General features: G+C 42.0%; 1 protein-coding gene across 1 annotated transcript in view; it reads right to left on the reverse strand.

Annotated features, from left to right (window-relative positions):
• Positions 1-2387: 2387 nt before the first annotated feature.
• Positions 2388-14743, reverse strand: part of rhobtb3 (Rho related BTB domain containing 3) — a 48232-nt gene continuing 35876 nt past the window's right edge. Inside the window, exons 11-13 of the mRNA XM_072459527.1 lie at positions 6360-6526; positions 5295-5391; positions 2388-2648 (exon numbers count right to left, since the gene is read on the reverse strand). Coding sequence (XP_072315628.1) covers positions 2530-2648; positions 5295-5391; positions 6360-6526 — 383 coding nt within the window. The 3' untranslated portion in view covers positions 2388-2529. The remainder of the gene's footprint in view (positions 2649-5294; positions 5392-6359; positions 6527-14743) is intronic.

Genomic DNA, 14743 nt, shown 5'->3' on the forward strand with positions numbered 1-14743 from the left:
GTTTAAAAGTATTTTACAGTGAATACTTTTACTTCACTGCGTTTAAGACCAGGATCTGAGAGTTTGTCAGAGTGTGAAAGAGTACTTTTCCTCACCAAAAGTACTTTTTGTACGGAGTTGTACTTGAATTTTCTGTCCTTTTACTGCGACTTCATGTGATGAAAGTCCGGGAATCGAACCCACGACCTTCTGTTTGAAGTGAGAATCATGGAAATGACTTTTGTTTCATAAATAAAGCATTGAATAGCTCCTCCTAGCGCCCCCTGCTGGATATTTGCACAAACTAACAGGACTTAAAGGGTTGAACGTAAAGACGTGGTAAATCCCTGAGTTTGTCTGGTGTAGGTAGTGTAAAGAAAGGCACAAGGTCAGAACAAAGAAGATTCAAACTAAATGAGGATTCACAAAGTGATGCTCAGGAAGGGCATCCGCTTCAAACGAACCCGCTTCAGACATTTGACAAAGGTTTTGTGGAAGCTTGACGTCAGAAATTATGAATTCTTTTGCTTCATAAACAGGAGTAAAAGTTACAGATTTAATGATCCTACTTCCTGGTGGTAAACGATGACATCACACATGACTGTTGCTATGGCAACCGAGTTTACAGCGCACCACACTCTTCAAATGTCTGAGTCCCTGGACACACCAGAGAGCAGCACCAGAGCCACTGAGCGCCCCCTGCAGGTCGGCCGCACACTTCCTGATTCACCTGAAGTCACATGACCCGTCTGAGCCAATGGTGTCGCTCTCCTCCGACGAGTTCATGTCCAACAGAGTCTGAATAATGTCGCCAGAGTCTTTAAAGTCTTTGTATCGTCTCCATGTCCCGGTCCATGTCCCGGTCCTGGTCCATGTCCCGGTCCGGGCGTGTCCATGAGTCGTGTCCACAAACAGGTCCGTTCAGACGTGGACTTTATTCCTACTTCACGGCAAAAGCTGAGCATCTGCTTCAGTTTAAATGGAATGTTCCGCAGTGGCATTAAAGTCCAGCCTCACAAACCTAAATATGATTTAAATTCACATAAGAAAAGTAAATAACAAATGTGAAGTTCTGTTTTCATCTCGGCGTTCGAGGTCAGTGCTGGTGTTGGTTGCCCTGGTTACGGGAGCCGTCTGTTCTGTGCCGTAACGCAGATAATCCTGCAGAGGGCGCACTGCGCACCGCTTAGTCTGGCTTTGCAGAGACGTACTTCGTGTTACTTAGCTTTAGCAGCAGACGTTTCTGTTCAGTCTTAAGTTGTTAAAGGTTGTCACGGTAACTGCCATACACGTTACGGCGCATCAGGACCATCCCAGAAAACCCCACGGACCCCGCCACATAACACGGGCCGCTCCATCAACCTCAGGTAGGTTCAGCCACACCCGAACTGCACGACGGGAAACGCCCGGCGCTGTGTAAAGTGCTCATGGAAGGCTATGAGCACTGTAACCACAAAAGGGCTCAAGTTACCACGGTAACCACATTTTACATTCTGGCGAAGTTTTGCGCATTTTTCCGAGCCTCCTGCACTTAACACACGGCACATACGTAACTGCGCAGGTGTTCAGACGTAACCGCGCAGGTGTTCAGACGTAACCGCGCAGGTGGTCAGACGTAACGCGCAGGTGTCAGACGTAACCACGCAGGTGTTCAGATGTAACCGCGCAGGTGTTCAGATGTAACCGCGCAGGTGTTCAGATGTAACCGCGCAGGTGTTCAGATGTAACCGCGCAGGTGTTCAGACGTAACCGCGCAGGTGTCAGATGTAACGCGCAGGTGTCAGACGTAACCACGCAGGTGTTCAGATGTAACCGCGCAGGTGTTCAGATGTAACCGCGCAGGTGTTCAGATGTAACCGCGCAGGTGTTCAGATGTAACCGCGCAGGTGGTCAGACGTAACGCGCAGGTGTCAGACGTAACGCGCAGGTGTCAGACGTAACCACGCAGGTGTTCAGATGTAACCGCGCAGGTGTTCAGATGTAACCGCGCAGGTGTTCAGACGTAACCGCGCAGGTGTTCAGACGTAACCGCGCAGGTGTTCAGACGTAACCGCGCAGGTGTTCAGATGTAACCGCGCAGGTGTTCAGACGTAACCGCGCAGGTGTTCAGATGTAACCGCGCAGGTGTTCAGACTGATGTGACTCGTGATCATCTGATGCAGGTTTGAACGCTCTGAGTTTTAATATTCGCGTCATGAGTTTTCGATAAAAGTGTTTTAACTTTCACTTTTACTGTGGCAAGTCACATTTTGAGACTGTCACTTTTCAATTTTTGTCACTTTTAGTCACGTTTTGTCGTGATTTTGTTGCTTTCAGACACGTTTAGCCACGCCCCTCACACGCCCAAACCTCAGGAGGATTTACATTATATTTATGTTCGTGAGACTTCATTAAATCTAAAGCTCAAATAATTCAAACTTCAGCAGATATTCATTTTTGCAGCGTTCGCGTCACATGACCTCAGCGCCCTGGATCAGCTGACCTCTGTGCTCACAGCTGATTGGTCCTGGCCATATGGTGAGGTCACAGGTCACATGAAGCGGTCACAGGTCACATGACTGCGCATCTGGACTTGCGCAGTTTGCGTCTCTTTTGCTGATACTCGCTGAGCTCCTGCAGGTAACCTCTGGACGGCCATCGCAGCCGCTCCACCGTGTCCCGCTCCTCCTCTGCCACGCACGAAGCACACGTGAAACACACATAACACATACATAAAACACACATCAAACATACATAAAACACACATCAAACACGCATCAAACACGCACGAAGCACACGTGAAACACACATAAAACATACATAAAACACACATCAAACACGCATCAAACACGCACGAAGCACACGTGAAACACACATAACACATACGTAAAACACACATCAAACATACATAAAACACACATCAAACATACATAAAACACACATCAAACACGCATCAAACACGCACGAAGCACACGTGAAACACACATAAAACATACATAAAACACACATCAAACACGCATCAAACACGCACGAAGCACACGTGAAACACACATAACACATACGTAAAACACACATCAAACATACATAAAACACACATCAAACATACATAAAACACACATCAAACACGAATAAAACACGCACGAAGCACACGTGAAACACACATAACACATACGTAAAACACACATCAAACATACATAAAACACACATCAAACACGCATCAAACACGCACGAAGCACACGTGAAACACACATAACACATACGTAAAACACACATCAAACATACATAAAACACACATCAAACATACATAAAACACACATCAAACACGAATAAAACACGCACGAAGCACACGTGAAACACACATCAAACACGCATAAAACACGCACGAAGCACACGTGAAACACACATAAAACATACATAAAACACACATCAAACACGCATCAAACACGCACGAAGCACACGTGAAACACACATAAAACATACGTAAAACACACATCAAACATACATAAAACACACATCAAACACGCATAAAACACGCACGAAGCACACGTGAAACACACATAAAACACACATAAAACACGCACGAAGCACACGTGAAACAAATAAAACATACATAAAACACACATCAAACACGCATAAAACACGCACGAAGCACACGTGAAACACACATAAAACATACATAAAACACACATCAAACACGCATAAAACACGCACGAAGCACACGTGAAACACACATAAAACATACATAAAACACACATCAGACACGCATCAAACACGCACGAAGCATACGTGAAACACACATAAAACACACATCAAACATGCATAAAACACACAAAATACGCACGAAGCACACGTGAAACACACATAAAACGTACATAAAACACACATCAAACACGCACGAAGCACACGTGAAACACACATAAAACATACATAAAACACACATCAAACATGCATAAAACACACAAAATACGCACGAAGCACACGTGAAACACACATAAAACATACATAAAACACACATCAAACATGCATAAAACACACATAAAACATACATAAAACACACATCAAACAAGCATAAAACACGCACGAAGCACACGTGAAACACACATAAAACACACATCAAACATGTATAAAACACACATAAAACACGCACGAAGCACACGTGAAACACACATAAAACACACATCAAACATGTATAAAACACACATAAAACACGCACGAAGCACACGTGAAACACACATAAAACATACATAAAACACACATCAAACATGCATAAAACACACATAAAACACACACGAAACACACGTGAAACACACATACAAAGCACACGTGAAACACACATAAAACATACATAAAACACACATCAAACATGCATAAAACACACATAAAACACGCACAAAGCACACGTGAAACACACATAAAACATACATGAAACACACATCAAACATGCATAAAACACACATATAACACGCACGAAACACTTGAAACATCCATAAAACACACATCAAACACACACGAAACATACATGAAACACACAAGAAACAAGCATAAACCACGCATAAAACACACAAAAAACACACATGAAACACACAAGAAACACACAAGAAACACACATGAAACACACAAAAAACACACATGAAACACACATGAAACACACAAGAAACACACATGAAACACACATGAAACACACAAAAAACACACATGAAACACACATGAAACACACAAGAAACACACATGAAACACACATGAAACACACAAAAAACACACATGAAACACACATGAAACACACAAAAAACACACATGAAACACACATGAAACACACAAGAAACACACATGAAACACACATGAAACACACAAAAAACACACAAGAAACACACAAGAAACACACATGAAACACACATGAAACACACATGAAACACACAAGAAACACACAAGAAACACACATGACACACACATGAAACACACAAGAAACACACAAGAAACACACAAGAAACACACAAGAAACACACAAGAAACACACATGAAACACACATGAAACACACATGAAACACACAAGAAACACACAAGAAACACACAAGAAACACACAAGAAACACACAAGAAACACACACACATGAAACACACAAAAAACACACAAGAAACACACAAGAAACACACAAGAAACACACAAGAAACACACATGAAACACACATGAAACACACATAACATGCATAACATGCATAAAACACACATCACATGAAACACGCATGAAACATACACATAACACACACATAACAACTCTACAAGTCTCAACATTGTGTTTAAAGGACTGAACTAGGCGTGACCTTTGAACCCGACACTGACCTGAGAGCTCCATGAAGTCGGGTTTGTGGCTGAAGATCAGGTAGTTATTGGCCATGAAGTGAAGCAGCCAAACGTACAACTGCTCCGCGTTATGACACTGACAAAGACATGGGAAGGTTAGAACTGAGGTCAGATCTGAAGTCTGAAGGTTCTGGAAGTTCTAAAGGTTCTGAAGGCTCTAAAGGTTCTGAAGGCTATGAAGGTTATGAAGGTGCTGGAGGTTCTAAAGGTTCTAAAGGTTCTGAAGGCTCTTAAGGTTCTAAAGGTTATGAAGGTTATGGAGGTTCCGAAGGTGCTGGAGGTTCTGATGGTTCTGAAGGTGCTGGAGGTTCTGATGGTTCTGAAGGTGCTGGAGGTTCTGAAGGGTCTAAAGGTGCTGGAGGTTCTGAAGGGTCTAAAGGTTATAAAGGTTCTGAAGGTGCTGAAGGTTCTGAAGGTGCTGGAGGTTCTGAAGGGTCTAAAGGTTATAAAGGTTCTGAAGGTGCTGAAGGTTCTGAAGGTGCTGGAGGTTCTGAAGGGTCTAAAGGTTATGAAGGTTATGGAGGTTCCGGAGGTTCTAAAGGTTCTGAAGGCTCTAAAGGTTCTGAAGGCTATGAAGGTTATGAAGGTGCTGGAGGTTCTAAAGGTTCTGAAGGCTCTTAAGGTTCTAAAGGTAATGAAGGTTATGGAGGTTCCGGAGGTTCTAAAGGTTCTGAAGGCTCTAAAGGTTCTAAAGGTAATGAAGGTTATGGAGGTTCCGGAGGTTCTAAAGGTTCTGAAGGCTCTAAAGGTTCTGAAGGCTATGAAGGTTATGAAGGTGCTGGAGGTTCTAAAGGTTCTGAAGGCTCTTAAGGTTCTAAAGGTTATGAAGGTTATGGAGGTTCCGAAGGTGCTGGAGGTTCTGATGGTTCTGAAGGTGCTGGAGGTTCTGAAGGGTCTAAAGGTTATAAAGGTTCTGAAGGTTCTGAAGGTGCTGGAGGTTCTGAAGGTTCTGAAGATTCTGAAGTTCTGCTGGGACATGTGTCTAAGGACATGGGAGGCTGGGACATGTGTCTTAGGACACGGAAGTGTCCATGTGTGTCTCACCTTGGCTCTGCGCAGCAGGCGGACGACGCTGATGCCCGTGGACGCCAGCTCTCGGCTGGGCATGCTCTGCAGGTACGCGCACACACACACTTCACACAGATGCTGCAGACGCTTCACCTGGTACATCTCAGCACAGACCAGCACCGCCATGGCCTGGAGCACCGAGGCTGGACACACACAAGCACTTAGAGACACACACACACACGCACACACACACACACAGAGATACACACACAGACACACACAGCACACAGAGACGCATGCATTCAGAATAGAAATAGTCTCTATGAGGCACAGTCCAGTCGCTCCTTCAGGGACATGAAGACCTCTGTCACACCAGGAGGGGAGGAGTTTTATTAAGTGCAACTTAAAAGATGATCAAAGTAGGAGTAAGTGTCTCTTTAGAGCTTTATACCACTCTGAGGTGTGTCTTTAGAGCTTTATACACTCTGAGGTGTGTCTTTAGAGCTTTATACACTCTGAGGTGTGTCTTTAGAGCTTTATACACTCTGAGGTGTGTCTAGAGCTTTATACACTCTGAGGTGTCTTTAGAGCTTTATACACTCTGAGGTGTGTCTTTAGAGCTTTATACACTCTGAGGTGTGTCTTTAGAGCTTTATACACTCTGAGGTGTGTCTTTAGAGCTTTACACACTCTGAGGTGTGTCTTTAGAGCTTCATACACTCTGAGGTGTGTCTTTAGAGCTTTATACCACTCTGAAGTGTGTCTTTAGAGCTTTATACACTCTGAGGTGTGTCTTTAGAGCTTTATACCACTCTGAAGTGTGTCTTTAGAGCTTCATACACTCTGAGGTGTGTCTTTAGAGCTTTATACCACTCTGAAGTGTGTCTTTAGAGCTTTATACACTCTGAGGTGTGTCTTTAGAGCTTTATACCACTCTGAAGTGTGTCTTTAGAGCTTTATACAACTCTGAAGTGTGTCTTTAGAGCTTTATACACTCTGAGGTGTGTCTTTAGAGCTTTATACCACTCTGAGGTGTGTCTTTAGAGCTTTATACCACTCTGAGGTGTGTCTTTAGAGCTTTATACACTCTGAGGTGTGTCTTTAGAGCTTTATACACTCTGAGGTGTGTCTTTAGAGCTTTATACACTCTGAGGTGTGTCTTTAGAGCTTTATACCACTCTGAGGTGTGTCTTTAGAGCTTTACACACTCTGAGGTGTGTCTTTAGAGCTTTATACACTCTGAGGTGTGTCTTTAGAGCTTTATACCACTCTGAAGTGTGTCTTTAGAGCTTTATACACTCTGAGGTGTGTCTTTAGAGCTTTATACAACTCTGAAGTGTGTCTTTAGAGCTTTATACACTCTGAGGTGTGTCTTTAGAGCTTTATACCACTCTGAGGTGTGTCTTTAGAGCTTTATACCACTCTGAAGTGTGTCTTTAGAGCTTTATACCACTCTGAAGTGTGTCTTTAGAGCTTTATACACTCTGAGGTGTGTCTTTAGAGCTTTATACCACTCTGAAGTGTGTCTTTAGAGCTTTATACACTCTGAGGTGTGTCTTTAGAGCTTTATACCACTCTGAAGTGTGTCTTTAGAGCTTTATACACTCTGAGGTGTGTCTTTAGAGCTTTATACCACTCTGAGGTGTGTCTTTAGAGCTTTATACCACTCTGAGGTGTGTCTTTAGAGCTTTATACCACTCTGAGGTGTGTCTTTAGAGCTTTATACCACTCTGAGGTGTGTCTTTAGAGCTTTATACACTCTGAGGTGTGTCTTTAGAGCTTTATACCACTCTGAGGTGTGTCTTTAGAGCTTTATACACTCTGAGGTGTGTCTTTAGAGCTTTATACACTCTGAGGTGTGTCTTTAGAGCTTTATACACTCTGAGGTGTGTCTTTAGAGCTTTACACACTCTGAGGTGTGTCTTTAGAGCTTTATACACTCTGAGGTGTGTCTTTAGAGCTTTATACCACTCTGAGGTGTGTCTTTAGAGCTTTATACACTCTGAGGTGTGTCTTTAGAGCTTTATACACTCTGAGGTGTGTCTTTAGAGCTTTATACCACTCTGAGGTGTGTCTTTAGAGCTTTACACACTCTGAGGTGTGTCTTTAGAGCTTTATACCACTCTGAAGTGTGTCTTTAGAGCTTTACACACTCTGAGGTGTGTCTTTAGAGCTTTATACAACTCTGAAGTGTGTCTTTAGAGCTTTATACACTCTGAGGTGTGTCTTTAGAGCTTTATACACTCTGAGGTGTGTCTTTAGAGCTTTACACCACTCTGAGGTGTGTCTTTAGAGCTTTATACACTCTGAGGTGTGTCTTTAGAGCTTTATACCACTCTGAGGTGTGTCTTTAGAGCTTTATACACTCTGAGGTGTGTCTTTAGAGCTTTATACACTCTGAGGTGTGTCTTTAGAGCTTTATACACTCTGAGGTGTGTCTTTAGAGCTTTATACACTCTGAGGTGTGTCTTTAGAGCTTTATACCACTCTGAGGTGTGTCTTTAGAGCTTTACACACTCTGAGGTGTGTCTTTAGAGCTTTATACACTCTGAGGTGTGTCTTTAGAGCTTTATACCACTCTGAAGTGTGTCTTTAGAGCTTTATACACTCTGAGGTGTGTCTTTAGAGCTTTATACAACTCTGAAGTGTGTCTTTAGAGCTTTATACACTCTGAGGTGTGTCTTTAGAGCTTTATACCACTCTGAGGTGTGTCTTTAGAGCTTTATACCACTCTGAAGTGTGTCTTTAGAGCTTTATACCACTCTGAAGTGTGTCTTTAGAGCTTTATACACTCTGAGGTGTGTCTTTAGAGCTTTATACCACTCTGAAGTGTGTCTTTAGAGCTTTATACACTCTGAGGTGTGTCTTTAGAGCTTTATACCACTCTGAAGTGTGTCTTTAGAGCTTTATACACTCTGAGGTGTGTCTTTAGAGCTTTATACCACTCTGAAGTGTGTCTTTAGAGCTTTATACACTCTGAGGTGTGTCTTTAGAGCTTTATACAACTCTGAAGTGTGTCTTTAGAGCTTTATACACTCTGAGGTGTGTCTTTAGAGCTTTATACCACTCTGAGGTGTGTCTTTAGAGCTTTATACCACTCTGAGGTGTGTCTTTAGAGCTTTATACCACTCTGAGGTGTGTCTTTAGAGCTTTATACCACTCTGAGGTGTGTCTTTAGAGCTTTATACACTCTGAGGTGTGTCTTTAGAGCTTTATACACTCTGAGGTGTGTCTTTAGAGCTTTATACCACTCTGAGGTGTGTCTTTAGAGCTTTATACACTCTGAGGTGTGTCTTTAGAGCTTTATACACTCTGAGGTGTGTCTTTAGAGCTTTATACACTCTGAGGTGTGTCTTTAGAGCTTTACACACTCTGAGGTGTGTCTTTAGAGCTTTATACACTCTGAGGTGTGTCTTTAGAGCTTTATACCACTCTGAGGTGTGTCTTTAGAGCTTTATACACTCTGAGGTGTGTCTTTAGAGCTTTATACACTCTGAGGTGTGTCTTTAGAGCTTTATACCACTCTGAGGTGTGTCTTTAGAGCTTTACACACTCTGAGGTGTGTCTTTAGAGCTTTATACCACTCTGAAGTGTGTCTTTAGAGCTTTATACACTCTGAGGTGTGTCTTTAGAGCTTTATACAACTCTGAAGTGTGTCTTTAGAGCTTTATACACTCTGAGGTGTGTCTTTAGAGCTTTATACACTCTGAGGTGTGTCTTTAGAGCTTTACACCACTCTGAGGTGTGTCTTTAGAGCTTTATACCACTCTGAGGTGTGTCTTTAGAGCTTTATACACTCTGAGGTGTGTCTTTAGAGCTTTATACACTCTGAGGTGTGTCTTTAGAGCTTTATACCACTCTGAGGTGTGTCTTTAGAGCTTTATACACTCTGAGGTGTGTCTTTAGAGCTTTATACACTCTGAGGTGTGTCTTTAGAGCTTTATACACTCTGAGGTGTGTCTTTAGAGCTTTATACACTCTGAGGTGTGTCTTTAGAGCTTTATACACTCTGAGGTGTGTCTTTAGAGCTTTATACCACTCTGAGGTGTGTCTTTAGAGCTTTATACCACTCTGAAGTGTGTCTTTAGAGCTTTATACACTCTGAGGTGTGTCTTTAGAGCTTTATACACTCTGAGAGCTTTATACACGCTTTATACACTCTGAGGTGTGTCTTTAGAGCTTTATACCACTCTGAGGTGTGTCTTTAGAGCTTTATACACTCTGAGGTGTGTCTTTAGAGCTTTATACACTCTGAGAGCTTTATACACGCTTTATACACTCTGAGGTGTGTCTTTAGAGCTTTATACACTCTGAGGTGTGTCTTTAGAGCTTTATACACTCTGAGGTGTGTCTTTAGAGCTTTATACCACTCTGAGGTGTGTCTTTAGAGCTTTATACACTCTGAGGTGTGTCTTTAGAGCTTTATACACTCTGAGGTGTGTCTTTAGAGCTTTATACCACTCTGAGATGTGTCTTTAGAGCTTTATACACTCTGAGGTGTGTCTTTAGAGCTTTATACACTCTGAGGTGTGTCTTTAGAGCTTTATACACTCTGAGGTGTGTCTTTAGAGCTTTATACACTCTGAGGTGTGTCTTTAGAGCTTTATACACTCTGAGGTGTGTCTTTAGAGCTTTATACACTCTGAGGTGTGTCTTTAGAGCTTTATAACACTCTGAGGTGTGTCTTTAGAGCTTTATACCACTCTGAGGTGTGTCTTTAGAGCTTTATACCACTCTGAGGTGTGTCTTTAGAGCTTTATACCACTCTGAGGTGTGTCTTTAGAGCTTTATACACTCTGAGGTGTGTCTTTAGAGCTTTATACACTCTGAGGTGTGTCTTTAGAGCTTTATACCACTCTGAGGTGTGTCTTTAGAGCTTTATACCTCTCTGAGGTGTGTCTTTAGAGCTTTATACACTCTGAGGTGTGTCTTTAGAGCTTTATACACTCTGAAGTGTGGCTTTAGAGCTTTATACCACTCTGAGGTGTGTCTTTAGAGCTTTATACACTCTGAGGTGTGTCTTTAGAGCTTTATACACTCTGAGGTGTGTCTTTAGAGCTTTATACACTCTGAGAGCTTTATACACGCTTTATACACTCTGAGGTGTGTCTTTAGAGCTTTATACACTCTGAGGTGTGTCTTTAGAGCTTTATACCACTCTGAGGTGTGTCTTTAGAGCTTTATACACTCTGAGGTGTGTCTTTAGAGCTTTATACACTCTGAGGTGTGTCTTTAGAGCTTTATACACTCTGAGGTGTGTCTTTAGAGCTTTATACACTCTGGGGTGTGTCTTTAGAGCTTTATACACTCTGAGGTGTGTCTTTAGAGCTTTATACACTCTGAGGTGTGTCTTTAGAGCTTTATACCACTCTGAGGTGTGTCTTTAGAGCTTTATACCACTCTGAGGTGTGTCTTTAGAGCTTTATACCACTCTGAAGTGTGTCTTTAGAGCTTTATACACTCTGAGGTGTGTCTTTAGAGCTTTATACACTCTGAGGTGTGTCTTTAGAGCTTTATACCACTCTGAGGTGTGTCTTTAGAGCTTTATACACTCTGAGGTGTGTCTTTAGAGCTTTATACACTCTGAGGTGTGTCTTTAGAGCTTTATACACTCTGAGGTGTGTCTTTAGAGCTTTATACCACTCTGAGGTGTGTCTTTAGAGCTTTATACACTCTGAGGTGTGTCTAGAGCTTTATACACTCTGAGGTGTGTCTAGAGCTTTATACACTCTGAGGTGTGTCTTTAGAGCTTTATACACTCTGAGGTGTGTGTTTAGAGCTTTATACACTCTGAGGTGTGTCTAGAGCTTTATACACTCTGAGGTGTGTCTTTAGAGCTTTATACACTCTGAGGTGTGTCTTTAGAGCTTTATACACTCTGAGGTGTGTCTTAAGAGCTTTATACACTCTGAGGTGTGTCTTTAGAGCTTTATACACTCTGAGGTGTGTCTTTAGAGCTTTATACACTCTGAGGTGTCTTTAGAGCTTTATACACTCTGAGGTGTGTCTTTAGAGCTTTATACACTCTGAGGTGTGTCTTTAGAGCTTTATACACTCTGAGGTGTGTCTTTAGAGCTTTATACAACTCTGAAGTGTGTCTTTAGAGCTTTATACACTCTGAGGTGTGTCTTTAGAGCTTTATACACTCTGAGGTGTGTCTTTAGAGCTTTATACACTCTGAGGTGTCTTTAGAGCTTTATACACTCTGAGGTGTGTCTTTAGAGCTTTATACCACTCTGAGGTGTGTCTTTAGAGCTTTATACCACTCTGAAGTGTGTCTTTAGAGCTTTATACACTCTGAGGTGTGTCTTTAGAGCTTTATACAACTCTGAAGTGTGTCTTTAGAGCTTTATACACTCTGAGGTGTGTCTTTAGAGCTTTATACACTCTGAGAGCTTTATACACGCTTTGTATACTCTGAGGTGTGTCTTTAGAGCTTTATACACTCTGAGGTGTGTCTTTAGAGCTTTATACCACTCTGAGGTGTGTCTTTAGAGCTTTATACCACTCTGAGGTGTGTCTTTAGAGCTTTATACCACTCTGAGGTGTGTCTTTAGAGCTTTATACACTCTGAGGTGTGTCTTTAGAGCTTTATACACTCTGAGGTGTGTCTTTAGAGCTTTATACACTCTGAGGTGTGTCTTTAGAGCTTTATACACTCTGAGGTGTGTCTTTAGAGCTTCATACACTCTGAGGTGTGTCTTTAGAGCTTTATACACTCTGAGGTGTGTCTTTAGAGCTTTATACACTCTGAGGTGTGTCTTTAGAGCTTTATACACTCTGAGAGCTTTATACACGCTTTATACACTCTGAGGTGTGTCTTTAGAGCTTTATACACTCTGAGGTGTGTCTTTAGAGCTTTATACCACTCTGAGGTGTGTCTTTAGAGCTTTATACCACTCTGAGGTGTGTCTTTAGAGCTTTATACCACTCTGAGGTGTGTCTTTAGAGCTTTATACACTCTGAGGTGTGTCTTTAGAGCTTTATACACTCTGAGGTGCGTCTTTAGAGCTTTATACACTCTGAGGTGTGTCTTTAGAGCTTTATACACTCTGAGGTGTGTCTTTAGAGCTTTATACACTCTGAGGTGTGTCTTTAGAGCTTTATACACTCTGAGGTGTGGCTTTAGAGCTTTATACCACTCTGAGGTGTGTCTTTAGAGCTTTATACACTCTGAGGTGTGTCTTTAGAGCTTTATACACTCTGAGGTGTGTCTTTAGAGCTTTATACACTCTGAGGTGTGTCTTTAGAGCTTTATACACTCTGAGAGCTTTATACACGCTTTATACACTCTGAGGTGTGTCTTTAGAGCTTTATACACTCTGAGGTGTGTCTTTAGAGCTTTATACACTCTGAGGTGTGTCTTTAGAGCTTTATACACTCTGAGGTGTGTCTTTAGAGCTTTATACACTCTGAGAGCTTTATACACGCTTTATACACTCTGAGATGTGTCTTTAGAGCTTTATACACTCTGAGGTGTGTCTTTAGAGCTTTATACACTCTGAGGTGTGTCTTTAGAGCTTTATACACTCTGAGGTGTGTCTTTAGAGCTTTATACACTCTGAGGTGTGTCTTTAGAGCTTTATACCACTCTGAGGTGTGTCTTTAGAGCTTTATACCACTCTGAAGTGTGTCTTTAGAGCTTTATACACTCTGAGGTGTGTCTTTAGAGCTTTATACACTCTGAGGTGTGTCTTTAGAGCTTTATACCACTCTGAGGTGTGTCTTTAGAGCTTTATACCTCTCTGAGGTGTGTCTTTAGAGCTTTATACACTCTGAGGTGTGTCTTTAGAGCTTTATACACTCTGAAGTGTGGCTTTAGAGCTTTATACCACTCTGAGGTGTGTCTTTAGAGCTTTATACACTCTGAGGTGTGTCTTTAGAGCTTTATACACTCTGAGGTGTGTCTTTAGAGCTTTATACACTCTGAGAGCTTTATACACGCTTTATACACTCTGAGGTGTGTCTTTAGAGCTTTATACACTCTGAGGTGTGTCTTTAGAGCTTTATACCACTCTGAGGTGTGTCTTTAGAGCTTTATACACTCTGAGGTGTGTCTTTAGAGCTTTATACACTCTGAGGTGTGTCTTTAGAGCTTTATACACTCTGAGGTGTGTCTTTAGAGCTTTATACACTCTGAGGTGTGTCTTTAGAGCTTTATACACTCTGAGAGCTTTATACACGCTTTATACACTCTGAGGTGTGTCTTTAGAGCTTTATACACTCTGAGGTGTGTCTTTAGAGCTTTATACACTCTGAGGTGTGTCTTTAGAGCTTTATACACTCTGAGGTGTGTCTTTAGAGCTTTATACACTCTGAGAGCTTTATACACGCTTTATACACTCTGAGATGTGTCTTTAGAGCTTTATACACTCTGAGGTGTGTCTTTAGAGCTTTATACACTCTGAGGTGTGTCTTTA

Source organism: Eucyclogobius newberryi, unplaced genomic scaffold (assembly GCF_026437365.1).
Source record: "Eucyclogobius newberryi isolate DKJ021-1_F unplaced genomic scaffold, fEucNew1.0.hap1 SCAF_23, whole genome shotgun sequence".
Lineage (NCBI taxonomy): Eukaryota > Metazoa > Chordata > Actinopteri > Gobiiformes > Gobiidae > Eucyclogobius > Eucyclogobius newberryi.